We start from the raw sequence: 15741 nt of genomic DNA on the forward strand, positions 1-15741 counted from the left end.
CCAGAGCATGCCACGATGCGGAGTTATATAAAGGAGTCTTTGGAGAAGGGACATATTCGCCCATCCTCTTCCCCTCTTGGTGCAGGATTCTTTTTTGTGGCCAAGAAGGACAGTTCTTTGAGACCGTGTATAGATTATCGCCTTCTGAATAAAATCACAGTCAAATTTCAGTATCCTTTGCCACTATTGTCTGATTTGTTTGCTCGGATTAAGGGTGCTAGTTGGTTCACCAAGATAGATCTCCGTGGTGCGTATAATCTTGTGCGCATTAAGCAGGGAGATGAATTGAAAACAGCATTTAATACGCCCGAAGGCCATTTTGAGTACTTGGTGATGCCTTTTGGACTCTCTAATGCTCCTTCTGTGTTTCAGTCCTTCAGGCATGACATTTTCCGAGAATATCTGGATAAATTTATGATTGTTTATCTGGATGACATTTTGGTTTTTTCTGATGATTGGGAGTCCCATGTGAAGCAGATCAGGATGGTGTTTCAGGTCCTGCGTGCAAATGCTTTATTTGTGAAGGGCTCAAAATGCCTCTTCGGAGTACAGAAGGTCTCCTTTTTGGGTTTTGTTTTTTCTCCTTCTACTGTGGAGATGGACCCAGTCAAGGTCCAGGCTATTCATGACTGGACTCAGCCCACGTCTGTTAAGAGTCTTCAGAAGTTCTTGGGTTTTGCTAATTTTTACCGTCGTTTCATCGCTAATTTTTCTGGTGTGGTTAAACCTTTGACGGATTTGACCAAGAAGGGCTCTGATGTGACTAATTGGTCTCCTGCGGCCGTGGAGACCTTTCGGGAGCTTAAGCACCGGTTTTCTTCAGCTCCAGTCTTATGTCAGCCAGATGTCTCTCTCCCCTTCCAGGTCGAGGTTGATGCTTCCGAGATTGGAGCAGGGGCTGTTTTGTCGCAGAGAAGCTCTGAGGGCTCTGTGATGAAGCCGTGTGCTTTCTTTTCAAGAAAGTTTTCGCCTGCCGAGCGAAATTATGATGTTGGTAATCGGGAATTGTTGGCTATGAAGTGGGCATTTGAGGAGTGGCGACATTGGCTCGAAGGAGCTAAACATCGTGTGGTGGTCCTGACTGATCACAAAAATCTGATTTACCTCGAGTCTGCCAAGCGCCTGAATCCTAGACAGGCTCGTTGGTCGTTGTTTTTCTCCCGTTTCAACTTCGTGGTCTCATACCTGCCTGGTTCGAAGAACGTGAAAGCTGATGCACTTTCTAGGAGTTTTGTGCCTGACTCTCTGGGAGTTTCTGAGCCGGCTGGTATTCTCAGAGAGGGAGTGATTTTGTCTGCCATTTCTCCAGATTTGCGACGAGTGCTGCAGAAATTTCAGGCGGATAGACCTGACCGTTGTCCACCAGAGAGACTGTTTGTCCCGGATAGATGGACCAGCAGAGTTATTTCCGAGGTTCATTCTTCGGTGTTGGCGGGTCATCCTGGGATTTTTGGTACCAGAGATTTGGTGGCTAGGTCCTTCTGGTGGCCTTCCTTGTCGCGGGATATGCGTTCCTTTGTGCAGTCTTGTGGGATTTGTGCTCGGGCTAAGCCTTGCTGTTCTCGTGCCAGCGGTTTGCTTTTGCCTTTGCCTGTCCCGAAAAGGCCTTGGACGCACATTTCCATGGATTTTATTTCGGATCTGCCAGTATCTCAGAAAATGTCTGTCATCTGGGTGGTGTGTGATCGTTTTTCCAAGATGGTCCATTTGGTGCCCTTGCCTAAGCTGCCTTCCTCCTCCGATTTGGTTCCTCTATTTTTTCAGAATGTGGTTCGCATGCACGACATTCCTGAAAATATTGTGTCTGATAGAGGATCCCAGTTTGTGTCCAGGTTTTGGCGAACTTTTTGTGCTAAGATGTTTATTGATTTGTCTTTTTCGTCGGCCTTCCATCCTCAGACTAATGGCCAAACCGAGCGAACTAATCAGACGTTGGAGACTTATTTGAGATGTTTTGTTTCTGCTGATCAGGATGATTGGGTGACTTTTTTGCCATTGGCCGAGTTTGCCCTTAATAATCGGGCTAGTTCTGCTACCTTGGTTTCGCCTTTTTTCTGCAATTCTGGTTTCCATCCTCGTTTTTCCTGGGGTGGATTCTGTGGTGGATAGGTTGCAGCAGATTTGGAGCCATGTGGTGGACAATCTGAAATTGTCACAGGAGAGGGCTCAGCGCTTTGCCAACCGCCGCCGCGGAGTGGGTCCCCGACTTCGTGTTGAGGATTTGGTGTGGCTGTCTTCTTGGTATGTTCCTATGAAGATTTCATCTCCTAAGTTTAAGCCTCGCTTCATCGGTCCTTATAAGATCTTGGAAATCCTTAACCCGGTGTCTTTTCGTTTGGATCTCCCGGCATCGTTTGCCAACCATAATGTGTTCCATAGGTCTTTGTTGCGGAGGTATGTGGTACCTGTGGTTCCTTCTGTTGAGCCTCCTGCTCCGGTGCTGGTCGAGGGCGAATTGGAGTACGTGGTGGAGAAGATTTTGGATTCTCGTATCTCTAGACGGAGACTTCAGTATCTGGTTAAGTGGAAGGGCTATGGTCAGGAGGATAATTCCTGGGTTGTCGCCTCTGATGTTCAAGCGGCCGATTTGGTTCGTGCCTTCCACGCAGCTCGTCCTGATCGCCCTGGGGGTCTTGATGAGCGTTCGGTGACCCCTCCTCAAGGGGGGGGGGTACTGTTGTGAACTCTATTTTTGGGCTCCCTCTAGTGGTCACAAGCGGTACTGTGTAGTGTTGTCTTTCTGCAGGTTGGCTTCATCACCTGGTTCGTTATCCTTGGTTGGTTTCCTATTTAGCTCACCTGGATACTCAGTTCCTTGCCTGCTATCAATGTATTCAGTGCTCTTCAGATTCCTGGTGACTACCTTGCTCACAGTCTCTCCAAGACAAGCTAAGTTTTTGTTTGTTCTGATTATCAGCGTTCATCATGTTTTTTGTCCAGCTTGTTAAAATGTGATTTCTTACTTGCTGGTTGCTCTAGGGGACTGAGTTTCTCCCCTCACACCGTTAGTTGGTGTGGGGGTTCTTGAAATCTCAGTGTGGATATTTTGTAAGGGTTTTTTACTGACCGCATAGACCCCTTTTCTATTTTCTGCTATCTAGAATTAGTGGGCCTCTTTTGCTGAATCTGCTTTCACCCCTGTGTATGTGCCTTCCTCTTACCTCACCGTTATTATCTGTTGGGGGCTTCTATATCTTTTGGGGATTATTTCTCTGGAGGCAAGAGAGGTCTTTCTTTCTCTCTAGGGGTAGTTAGTTCCTCAGGCTGGCTCGAGACGTCTAGGATTTTAGACACGTTCACCGGCTGCCTCTAGTGTGGTTGGATAGGTTCAGTTTTGCGGTCAGTCCAGTTTTCCACCTCCCTAGAGCTTGTCCTATGTTTAGTCACCTTGCTGGAGTAATTTGTGATTCTCAACCACTAAGGATCATAACAGTGTTCTTAAGTAGATAATTTCTGTCTCTTTAGTGAAGAATTTGTGTTAATAAATGGATTTTAGGGCGATAAACACTCCGTCAACTAAAATATAATTTGAAATGAGTTGCTTGTAGACACTTAATTTGGCCCACTGACTCTGCTCCATACAACTCAGAGCTTGTATAGTCATAAAACAGCAGTAACTATGAGCCCACGGAGATAAAAAAGAGAGCTTATTTTGAGTCCTTATAAAGCTTTTTCCATTCTATCCTCTCTAAGCTTAGTTTCAATTTTGGCTTAAGACAAAAATCTGAGTAAGGTGAGACACAATGGTATATTAGGATGTGCCGCCTGACAATCCAAAAAAATGGCATACTGCTCATTGGCCACTTTATGAAAAATAAAATGTTTGTCATCATGAGTTAGATTCTCATCTCGAAAACAATGTGTTGATGTGCTAACAACAGTATAATAGAGAAGAGCAGCCTAGCAGTAGTCACCGTGAATGTCCCCATTTCTCTTTAGGTGAACCCCATTTATAAGGAATAAGGCTCAGGGTCTTTACCTGCTTTTGTTTGTCTGTAGCGGGAATCAGCCTGCGCCTGCTGGAATAAACAGGGGCATGAAAGCAAACCAGAATTCCACTGTGACGGATTTTCATGTTGATTGTTGAACCAATTGAGACATTTCATACGACTGTTCTCCACTGTGGAATTATTCAGTTGGTAAATCCAGAGTCCTCGCCTGTCTGCAAAAGTAAAAAAGGAAATAATGCAGAAGCAGTAGATTTAGAACAATTTAACAACAAACAGAATGTCTACATTTAAAACATATTAAAATTTGAGCCCTCGGTCCTCATTTAAAAAAAATCATTACTTTCCATGTCATCACCAGTAAACTACTCTTTTTTAGACGAATGATTGCAATCGTTAAAGCAAAGGTCTTGCAAGCTTGTACTCACTTCATAGGATACTGGCCAACTTTGTTATGTTCCATCAGAGGCAGGTAACCTAAGCAACCATAGAATTAAGTATCCCTCCATTTTTTAGAAAGGAAGGATTTTTCATAATTAAATTGCAAAGATGCTTCTTTTGGAACACTTGGAAATTTTAACCATTTATAAAGATTAGACAAACCCTTAAATAAGTTTGTTAAATTTATACATGTCCACGGAGCTGAGAACAATTTTATGCCAGCAAAGCCCGCAAGATGAGTGGCCCCTGCAAATAAGATTTGTAAAGGTAAAATAGCCAGCTTATCACAGATTCATGCCTTGCAAAGCTTACGTAAGGATGGTCCGGCTCAACAAATGTATATTAAAATGTATTCAATGCTTTATTTCAAAATGCTTAAAACAGGTATAACAAATATATTAAAAAATCCTTACTACCAAAGCATTTCTGGCATCGAGTGCCCTTACTCATGGTGTTAGGAAAAAAGGAATACTATTGAATTAAAATACCTTCTGGTTCCAATTTACACATAGTTGGGCTAATTGGTCTTCATTCAAGTATTTAGGGTAAATTTGCATAAGGCACACATTTGATATAGCAGTAGAAATAAATCATGAGCACATTCAAATAGTATTGGAACTGTAGAAGGTAACATCAATAGCATTGATATGACAACACAACACATTATAATATAAATAACGTGTTTAGTTAGATGGGAGTAAAATACATAAGATAATCAAGAAAAGAAAAATCAACCAAAGGCACAATAAAAACACTCAAGCCCCGAAAAAAATTGTGATTCATAATTATGTACTAGCATATGAATGTGAACATTATTTTTAACCCAAAAAAAATAAATCAATGAAAATAAATACGCATATTTGGAATTGCAGCATATGTTAATGTACAATCCATCAAAATATAAAATAAATTATTCTGATTATTCTGAACGTTATACTGCGTAACGAGAAGAAAAAATAATAAAACAGCCAGAATTACAGTTTTTCGGTGTATGTGTAAGCAGGTTGCAAGGTGCAGTGACGCAAGAAAGGAAGACCAAGGGTTAACAAATTAATTTAACAGGGAAAGTACTCCTCACAGGGAGATAAACAGTTAAATAGAATATGAAGGAAAGGGATACAATGACAATGCAGCAGCAGTTCACTTAATAAACTTATGATGTCCTTGGTTTCCTCAGCAGCAGATGATCGGGTGAGGATTGTAGTTCGAGCAATGGCCGATGAAATGTCCTCAGAGGAGGCTCCACAGCTCACGGTCCGATAGGGGTGGTAGTGCCAGTAACGTCCGGTGTAGAATGCTCCGAAGGGGTCCGATAATAACGATCCGTCTTCTGGTGGCAGCAGGTGGTCACAGGTTTTGCCCGCTGAGCCCTTAGTCCATTTAACTGTGGTGCAAAAGAGTAAAGCTCTCCGCAAGGTTCCTCTTGGCACGTGTCTCCCTGAGCAGCTGCCATCACCTGAATGGCTGCTCTGCATGGCTCTGCATCTCTGTGTCCCAAACGACACCCGGATGCCCGCTCTGCAATGCTCTGCCTGGAACGCACTGCTCTGTGTATCACCCGATACCAGAAAGTCTATCACTCAGTAAGTCTCTCATGCAGCCGTCCTGGATTTGTGCTCTGTGGCCCTTATCTCTGCTTCACGGCCTGTCACTGCTCACTGCGCAGGTCCTCACTCACTGTCCCATTTGAGCGCTCAGGAGATCTCCGTCATAGTACGTCTCCGTGCTGTCTGTCACTTTGCGGAGCAAGCTGCATGCCTGCTTCTGCTCACGCTGCTGGCGGGAAACTGACTGTTTCTTTGCACGCTTTCTCCTCACTGCCTGGCTTAGTCACGGGGCGTGACTCTTCCTGGGTCACGGGGCCTGTCCTGTCCCCTATTCTTTCCTCTGTGCAACATGGGATGCAGCCCCAGCAGTTCTGGATTCAGCATGATGCAGGCACCTGCTACCCAGTCTTCCTCCTTACACCCCTCTCCTATAGCTTGCCATTCCACGGGCGAGGACTTTTTGTGCCCCTTTATGTTCTTTGGAGGTGGGCCAGATGCCCACAATTTTCTCACCCATTTTTGCCTCTCTTGCACTATGTTTTGCCAAAGAAAATTGTTCTGTGTATATTGCATGGGCAGAACTCCAGCATGGTCACACTGTGTACTTTGAGGCACGTCTTGAATTTTCTCATCAGGAGTACTCAGAACTTCAGTTATCTCATACAGACTTTTGACATCTGGCTCTTCTCCATGGCATTCAACATCCTCCTCCACTAAGCCATCTGACTGCACACTAGGTGTGAGCCCTACCTCCACTGTTATGATCCTGGTGGTAAGGATCACAAAACTGACCTGATAGGTAAACCAGAAAATGAAAACAAGCTCTGGGGATGTGGGAACTATACTGACCACAAGCCTGATCCTATCGACACCACACTATAGGCAGCCGTGGAGCGTTCCTGAAAACCTAGACGCCTCTTCACAGCCTGAGAAACTAGCTACCCTAGAGAGAAAGCAAAGCCTCACTTGCCTCAGAGAAATTACCCCAAAGTTATAGACAGCCCCCCACAAATAATAACGGTGAGTTAAGGGAAAAACACAAACGTAGGAGTGAAAACAGGTTTTAGCAAATGAGGCCCGCTACTCTAAATAGACAGAAGAAAGCAACGAATCTGTGCGGTCAGTATAAAATACTATCAAAATTGTCCACGCAGAGAATACAAAAAACCCCCACACCGACTCACGATGTGAGGGGCGCAACTCCGCACCCCAGAGCTTCCAGCAAGCGAGGAAATCACATTTAAGCAAGCTGGACTGAACTCATCATATGCTGAGAAACATTTACAAGGAAATAATGAGCAAACATGAAGTAGCAAACTTAGCTTCTCCAGAAGGAGACAGGTCACAAGGGAAGTCCAAGAGAGCTCTGAACCAGTACTGAATACAACGACAGCAGGCAACAAGTAAAGGTCCAGGTGGAGTTAAATAGGAGCCAGACTAGCAGAAAACGAGGCAGCTGAGCCCAGCTAGAGACCAGCCGTATAGCTCAAAGCCACCAGAGGGAGCCCAAGAATAGAACTCACACAGTACCAGTCATGACTGTTATGATCTTTAGTGGCAGAGGATCACCGAATGGACTAGCTAAGTTACTGAACATAGAACAAGCTCTAGGGAGGTGGTAACTGGACTGACCACAACCTGATCCTAACCAAACACACTAAAGGTAGCCGGTGAACGTGCCTAAATTCCTGGACGTCTCGACGCAGCCTGAGAAACTTGCTACCCCTATAGAGAAAGAAAGACCTCACTTGCCTCAGAGAAATACCCCCAAAGATATAGGAAGCCCCCAACAAATAATAACTTTGAGGTAAGGGGAAAAGACAAACGCAGAAATGAAAACAGATTCAGCAAATGAGGCCCACTAATACTAGATAGCAGAAGACAGACAGGGAACTGTGCAGTCAGTAAAAAATCCTATACAAAATATCCACGCTGAGAATTCAAGAACCCCCACACCAACTAACGGTGTGAGGGGAGAAACTCAGCCCCCTAGAGCTACCAGCAAGCAAGGAAATCACATATTAGCAAGCTGGACAAGGACAAATAAATAACCAAGAAACATATTGAACACTGATGAGCAAAAAATAACCAAACAGAAACTTAGCTTCTCTTGGCGAGACTGATAACGAAGGAATTCAGGAGAGATCAAAATAGCACTGAATACATCGACAGCAGGCAACCACTAAAAGTCCAGGTGAGCTAAATAGGAAACCAGCTAACAGATAACGAGACAGCTGAACCATCCTCAGACCTGCAGAATAACACAAAGAGCCACCAGAGGGAGCCCAAAGACAGCACTCACACAGTACCACTTCTGACCACAAGAGGGAGCCCAAAAACAGAGTTCACGAAACATGACCACAGGAGGGAGCCCGAGAACGGAATTCACAACAGTACCCCCCCCTTGAGGAGGGGTCACCGAACCCTCACCAGAGCCCCCAGGCCGATCAGGACGAGCCAAATGAAAGGCACGAACCAAATTGGCCGCATGGACATCAGAGGCAACAACCCAGGAATTATCCTCCTGACCATAGCCCTTCCATTTAACTAAGTACTGAAGCTTTCATCTCGAAATACGAGAATCCAAGATCTTCTCCACCACATACTCCAATTCTCCCTCGACCAACACCGGAGAAGGAGGATCAACAGAAGGAACCACAGGCATAACATACCTCCGCAACAATGACCTATGGAACACATTATGAATGGCAAACGATGCTGGGAGGTCCAAACGAAAAGACACAGGGTTGAGGATTACTAAAATCTTATAAGGACCGATGAAACGAGGCTTGAACTTAGGAGAGGAAACCTTCATAGGAACATAACGAGAAGACAACCACACCAAATCCCCCACACGAAGTCGGGGACCCGCACAGCGACGGCGGTTAGCAAAGCGCTGAGCCTTCTCTTGAGATAACGTCAAATTGTCCACTACGTGGTTCCAAATCTGCTGCAACCTATCCACCACAGAATGTACCCCAGGACAGTCAGAGGGCTCAACCTGACCTGAGGAAAAACGAGGATGAAAACTAGAATTACAAAAAAAAGGCGAAACCAAAGTAGCAGAGCTAGCCCGAAAAAAGTCACCCAATCATCCTGATCAGCAGAAACAAAACATCTCAGATAAGTTTCCAAGGTCTGATTAGTTCGTTCGGTTTGGCCATTCGTCTGAGGATGGAAGGCCGACGAAAAAGACAAATCAATGCCCATCTTAGCACAAAAGGACCACCAAAATCTGGACACAAACTGGGATCCTCTGTCAGACACAATGTTCTCTGGAATACCATGCAAACGAACCACATTCTGAAAAAAGAGCGGAACCAAATCAGAGGAGGAAGGCAACTTAGGCAAGGGCACCAAATGGACCATTTTAGAAAAACGATCGCACACCACCCAGATGACAGACATCTTCCGAGATACCGGAAGATCCGAAATGAAATCCATGGAAATGTGCGTCCAAGGCCTCTTCGGGATAGGCAAGGGCAAAAGCAACCCGCTGGCACGAGAACAGCAAGGCTTAGCCTGAGCACAAATCCCACAGGACTGCACAAAAGAACGCACATCCCGCGACAAGGAAGGCCAGCAATCCCAGGATGTCCCGCCAACACTGAAGAATGAACCTCAGAAATAACTCTGCTGGTCAATCTGTCAGGGACAAACAGTCTCTCTGGTGGGCAATGATCAGGCCTATCAGCCTGAAATTTCTGCAGCACTCGTCGCAAATCTGGGGAAATGGCAGACAAAATCACTCCCTCTCTGAGAATACCAGCCGGCTCCGAGACTCCCGGAGAGTCAGGCACAAAACTCCTAGAAAGTGCATCAGCCTTCACGTTCTTCGAACCAGGCAGGTACGAGACCACAAAGTCAAAACGGGAGAAAAACAACGACCAACGAGCCTGTCTAGGATTCAGGCGCTTGGCAGACTCGAGGTAAATCAGATTTTTATGATCAGTCAAGACCACCACACGATGTCTAGCTCCCTCGAGCCAATGTCGCCACTCCTCAAATGCCCACTTCATAGCCAACAACTCCCGATTACCAACATCATAGTTCCGCTCAGCAGGCGAAAATTTTCTTGAAAAGAAGGAGCATGGCTTCATCATAGAGCCATCAGAACTTTTTTGTGACAAAACAGCCCCTGCACCAATCTCAGAAGCATCAACTTCAACCTGGAAGGGAAGAGAGACATCCGGCTGACACAAGACTGGCGCTGAAGTAAACCGACGCTTCAGCTCCCGAAAGGCCTCCACGGCCGCAGGAGACCAATTAGCAACATCAGAACCCTTTTTGGTCATATCCGTCAAAGGTTTAACCACGCTGGAAAAATTAGCGATAAAACGACGGTAAAAATTAGCAAAGCCCAAGAACTTCTGCAGGCTCTTAACAGACGTGGGCTGAGTCCAGTCATGAATGGCACGGACCTTGACTGGGTCCATCTCCACAGTAGAAGGGGAAAAAATAAAACCCAAAAAAGAAACCTTCTGTACCCCAAAGATACATTTTGAGCCCTTCACAAATAGAGCATTCTCCCGCAGAACCTGAAACACCATCCTGACCTGGTTCACATGGGACTCCCAATCATCAGAAAAAAACAAAATATCATTCAGATAAATAATCATAAATTTATCCAGATATTTCCGGAAGATGTCATGCATGAAGGACTGAAACACAGAAGGGGCATTCGATAATCCAAAAGGCATCACCAGGTACTCAAAATGACCCTCGGGCGTATTAAATGCCGTTTTCCATTCATCTCCCTGCTTTATGCGCACAAGGTTATACGCACCACGAAGATCTATCTTGGTGAACCAACTGGATCCCTTAATCCGAGCAAACAAATCAGACAACAATGGCAAAGGATACTGAAATTTAACCGTGATCTTATTCAGAAGACGATAATCTATACAAGGTCTCAAAGACCTATCTTTCTTGCCCACAAAAAAGAATCCTGCACCAAGAGGAGAAGAGGATGGGCGAATATGTCCCTTCTCCAAAGACTCCTTTATATAACTCCGCATCGCGGCATGCTCTGGCACAGATAAATTAAAGAGTCGTCCCTTAGGAAACTTATTACCAGGAATTAAATCTATAGCACAATCACAGTCCCTATGAGGAGGAAGAGCACTGGACCTGGCCTCATTAAATACATCCTGAAAGTCTGACAAAAACTCAGGGATCTCAGAAGGAGTAGAAGAAGCAATAGACACCAATGGAGAATCGCCATGAATCCCCTGACACCCCCAACTAGACACAGTCATAGCTTTCCAATCTAAAACTGGATTATGGGCCTGTAACCATGGCAGACCCAAAACGACAACATCATGCATTTTATGCAGTACCAGAAAACAAATCACCTCCTGATGTACAGGAGTCATGCACATGGTCACTTGCGTCCAATACTGAGGATTATTCTCTGCCAATGGCGTAGAATCAATTCCTCTAAGAGGAATAGGATTTTCCAAAGGCTCCAGGACAAAACCGCAGCACTTGGCAAACGACAAATCCATAAGACTTAAAGCAGCACCAGAATCCACAAAAGCCATAACTGAGTAAGAAGATAATGAACAAATTAAAGTCACAGACCAAATAAACTTAGGCTGAAAAGTACCAATGGCGACAGGATTAACAATTTTTTTAAGCGTTTAGAGCATGCTGAGATAACATGTGTTGAATCACCACAGTAGAAACACAACCCATTTTGACGTCTATGATTTTGTCGCTCGGCTCTGGTCAAAATTCTGTCACATTGCATAGAATCAGGTGACCGTTCAGACAGCACCGCCAAAGGATTAACAGATTTGCGCTCCCGCAAACGTCGATCAATTTGAATGGCCAGAGCCATTGAATCATTCAGACCTGTAGGGATAGGAAACCCCACCATCACATCTTTAATGGCTTCAGAAAGACCATTTCTGAAATTTGCGGCTAGTGCACACTCATTCCATTGAGTAAGCACGGACCATTTCCGAAATTTTTGACAATATACCTCAGCTTCGTCCTCACCCTGAGAGATAGCCAGCAACATCTTTTCAGCCTGATTTTCAAGATTAGGCTCCTCATAAATCAAACCAAGTGCCAGGAAAAACGCATCAACATTCACCAATGCAGGATCTCCTGGCGCCAGAGAGAAGGCCCAATCTTGAGGGTCGCCGCGCAAGAAGGAAATAACAATCTTAACTTGCTGAGCGGAATCACCAGAGGAACGAGGTTTCAGAGACAGAAACAATTTGCAATTATTCCTAAAATTCAGGAACTTAGATCTATCTCCAAAAAACGGCTCAGGAATAGGTATTTTTGGTTCAGACATAGGGCTATGGATAACAAAATCCTGAATGCTTTGCACCCTAGCAGCAAGCTGATCCACACTAGAAGTCAGAGTCTGGACATTCATATCTGCAGCAGAGTTCCAGCCACTCAGAGAAAAAGGGGATGGAAGAAGCTAGGCAAACTGCAGCAACAAAAAAAAAACCAAAAAAAAAACAAAACCTCAGAACTTCTTTTTAATCCCGCTTCTGCGATGCAATAAACATTTTCTTTAGGCCTGGCATACTGTTATGATCCCAGTGGTAGAGGATCTCTGATATTCCGGCAAGATAGCAAAAACATAAATACTGCTCTAGGGAGGTGGAAACTGGGCTAACCGCATACCTGATCCTAACACACACAACTAGAAGCAGCCGGTGAACGTGCCTACGTTGGTTCTAGACGTCTCGAGCCAGCCGGAGAATTGACTACCCCTAGAGGGAAAATAAGACCTCACTTGCCTCCAGAGAAATTGAACCCCAAAGATATAGAAAGCCCCCAACAAATAATAACGGTGAGGCAAGAGGAAAACACAAACTGTTATGACCCCAATGGCGAGGGTCTCAGAGGAACAAGTAAGTCTGCGAAGTACAAAAATCCAGCTCATAGGGCAGTGGTAACTGGGTTGACCATATATCTACTCCTAACGCCAACACTAGAAGTAGCCGGGGAACATGCCTACGTTGGTCGCTAGATGTCTCGCGCCAGCCGGAGGACTAACTACCCCTAGAAGAGGAAAACAAAGACCTCTCTTGCCTCCAGAGAATAGACCCCAAAAGTAGGATACAAGCCCCCCACAAATAATAACGGTGAGGTAAGAGGAAATGACAAACACAGAGATGAACTAGGTTTAGCAAAGAGAGGCCCACTTACTAATAGCAGAATGTAGTAAGATAACTTATATGGTCAACAAAAACTCTAACAAAAATCCACACTGGAGATTCAAGAACCCCCGAACCGTCTAACGGCCCGGGGGGAGAACTCCAGCCTCCCTAGAGCTTCCAGCAAGGTTAGGATACAGATTATGTACAAGCTGGACAAAAATGCAAACAAAAACAAATAGCAAAAAGCAAAAAAGCAGACTTAGCTTAATTTACACAAAACAACAGAACGGAGTATACAAGTCCCAATACGCATTTTATTTAAAAATTGTATAATTTTATTTATATTATCAAAATATATAACTCAAACTGAGTAATCAAATATAAATACAATACATATAAATAACAGGATTAGTGGAGGAGGAAACACTATGATAGTGGCGGAGCGGATGACAACACCTATCACATCATATCACAAGGACTGCTATTGTGGGAGCCATAGTATGAAAACAGTCTGTGGCAATAGCCCTAATCATCATGGCTATATTGCTCAAAAAAAAAAAAAAAAAAGGTGCAACAGTGCAGGTTATATCACTAGCTAAAGTGCCATAGTGCCTACAGGACTCATCACCTCATATCATATAAAGCAGCTTACCCATTAGGTCTGAGATGTCTCACCACGCTCCACACACCACCCCCTTGACGCACGTTTCGCGGTCGCTTTCTCAAAAAGGGTTTTTTTTGAGAAAGCGACCGCGAAACGTGCGTCAAGGGGGTGGTGTGTGGAGCGTGGTGAGACATCTCAGACCTAATGGGTAAGCTGCTTTATATGATATGAGGTGATGAGTCCTGTAGGCACTATGGCACTTTAGCTAGTGATATAACCTGCACTGTTGCACCTTTTTTTTTTTTTTTTTTTTTGAGCAATATAGCCATGATGATTAGGGCTATTGCCACAGACTGTTTTCATACTATGGCTCCCACAATAGCAGTCCTTGTGATATGATGTGATAGGTGTTGTCATCCGCTCCGCCACTATCATAGTGTTTCCTCCTCCACTAATCCTGTTATTTATATGAATTGTATTTATATTTGATTACTCAGTTTGAGTTATATATTTTGATAATATAAATAAAATTATACAATTTTTAAATAAAATGCGTATTGGGACTTGTATACTCCGTTCTGTTGTTTTGTATTTATTGGGGAGTTTCCTAGACTGTCCTATTGTTTCGGACAGAAATATTGGGAGAGATATAACAATCCTTGTCTCTCGGCCACGCATATGTATTAATTTTTGTGAGTTTTGTATTTAGCTTAATTTAGCAGGAACCAGGATCAGTAGACAAGAGCACAACAGATTAGCTCTGATTACAACATTGCCAGGCATTGAACTGAAGGTCCAGGGAGCTTATATAGCAACACCCCTGACCTAACGACCCAGGTGAGCATACAAGGGATGGCAGACATTCCCAGAGTCAAATCACTAGTAACCACTAGAGGGAGCCAAAAAGATAAATTCACAACAGTACCCCTCCCTTAGTGAGGGGTCACCGAACCCTCACCAAGACCACCAGGGCGATCAGGATGAGCGGTGTGAAAGGCACGAACCAAATCGGCCGCATGCACATCAGAGGCGACCACCCAGGAATTATCCTCCTGACCATAGCCCTTCCACTTGACCAGGTACTGAAGCCTCCGCCTGGAGAGACGAGAATCTAAGATCTTCTCCACCACGTACTCCAACTCGCCCTCAACCAACACCGGAGCAGGAGGCTCAGCAGAAGGAACCACAGGCACAACGTACCGCCGCAACAAGGACCTATGAAATACGTTGTGGATGGCAAACGACACCGGAAGATCCAGGCGAAAGGATACAGGATTAATGATTTCCAATATCTTGTAAGGACCAATGAAGCGAGGCTTAAATTTGGGAGAGGAGACCTTCATAGGAACAAATCGAGAAGACAGCCATACCAAATCCCCAACGCGAAGTCGGGGACCCACACCGCGGCGGCGGTTGGCAAAACGCTGAGCCTTCTCCTGTGACAACTTCAAGTTGTCCACCACATGACTCCAGATCCGCTGCAACCTATCCACCACGGAATCCACCCCAGGACAGTCAGAAGGCTCCACATGTCCCGAGGAAAAACGAGGATGGAAACCAGAGTTGCAGAAAAATGGCGAAACCAAGGTGGCGGAACTAGCCCGATTATTAAGAGCAAATTCAGCCAACGGCAAGAAGGTCACCCAATCATCCTGATCAGAAGAGACAAAACACCTCAAATAAGCCTCCAGAGTCTGATTAGTTCGCTCCGTTTGTCCGTTAGTCTGGGGATGGAAAGCGGATGAAAACGACAACTCAATGCCCATCCTACCACAAAAGGATCGCCAGAACCTGGAAACAAACTGGGATCCTCTGTCCGACACAATATTCTCAGGAATGCCGTGCAAACGAACCACGTTCTGGAAGAACACAGGAACCAGATCAGAAGAGGAGGGCAGCTTAGGCAAAGGAACCAAATGGACCATCTTGGAGAAACGATCACATATCACCCAGATGACAGACATGCCCTGAGACACCGGAAGATCAGAAATGAAATCCATAGAGATGTGTGTCCAAGGTCTCTTCGGGACAGGCAAGGGCAAGAGCAACCCGCTGGCACGAGAGCAGCAAGGCTT

At 44.9% G+C, this 15741-nt stretch overlaps 1 protein-coding gene across 1 annotated transcript in view; it reads right to left on the reverse strand.

Moving 5' to 3' along the window:
• Nucleotides 1-15741, reverse strand: part of LOC143803974 (mucin-4-like) — a 284408-nt gene that overhangs the window by 246527 nt on the left and 22140 nt on the right. Inside the window, exon 6 of the mRNA XM_077281725.1 lies at nucleotides 3980-4162. Coding sequence (XP_077137840.1) covers nucleotides 3980-4162 — 183 coding nt within the window. The remainder of the gene's footprint in view (nucleotides 1-3979; nucleotides 4163-15741) is intronic.

This window comes from Ranitomeya variabilis, chromosome 2 (genome assembly GCF_051348905.1).
Source record: "Ranitomeya variabilis isolate aRanVar5 chromosome 2, aRanVar5.hap1, whole genome shotgun sequence".
NCBI lineage: Eukaryota > Metazoa > Chordata > Amphibia > Anura > Dendrobatidae > Ranitomeya > Ranitomeya variabilis.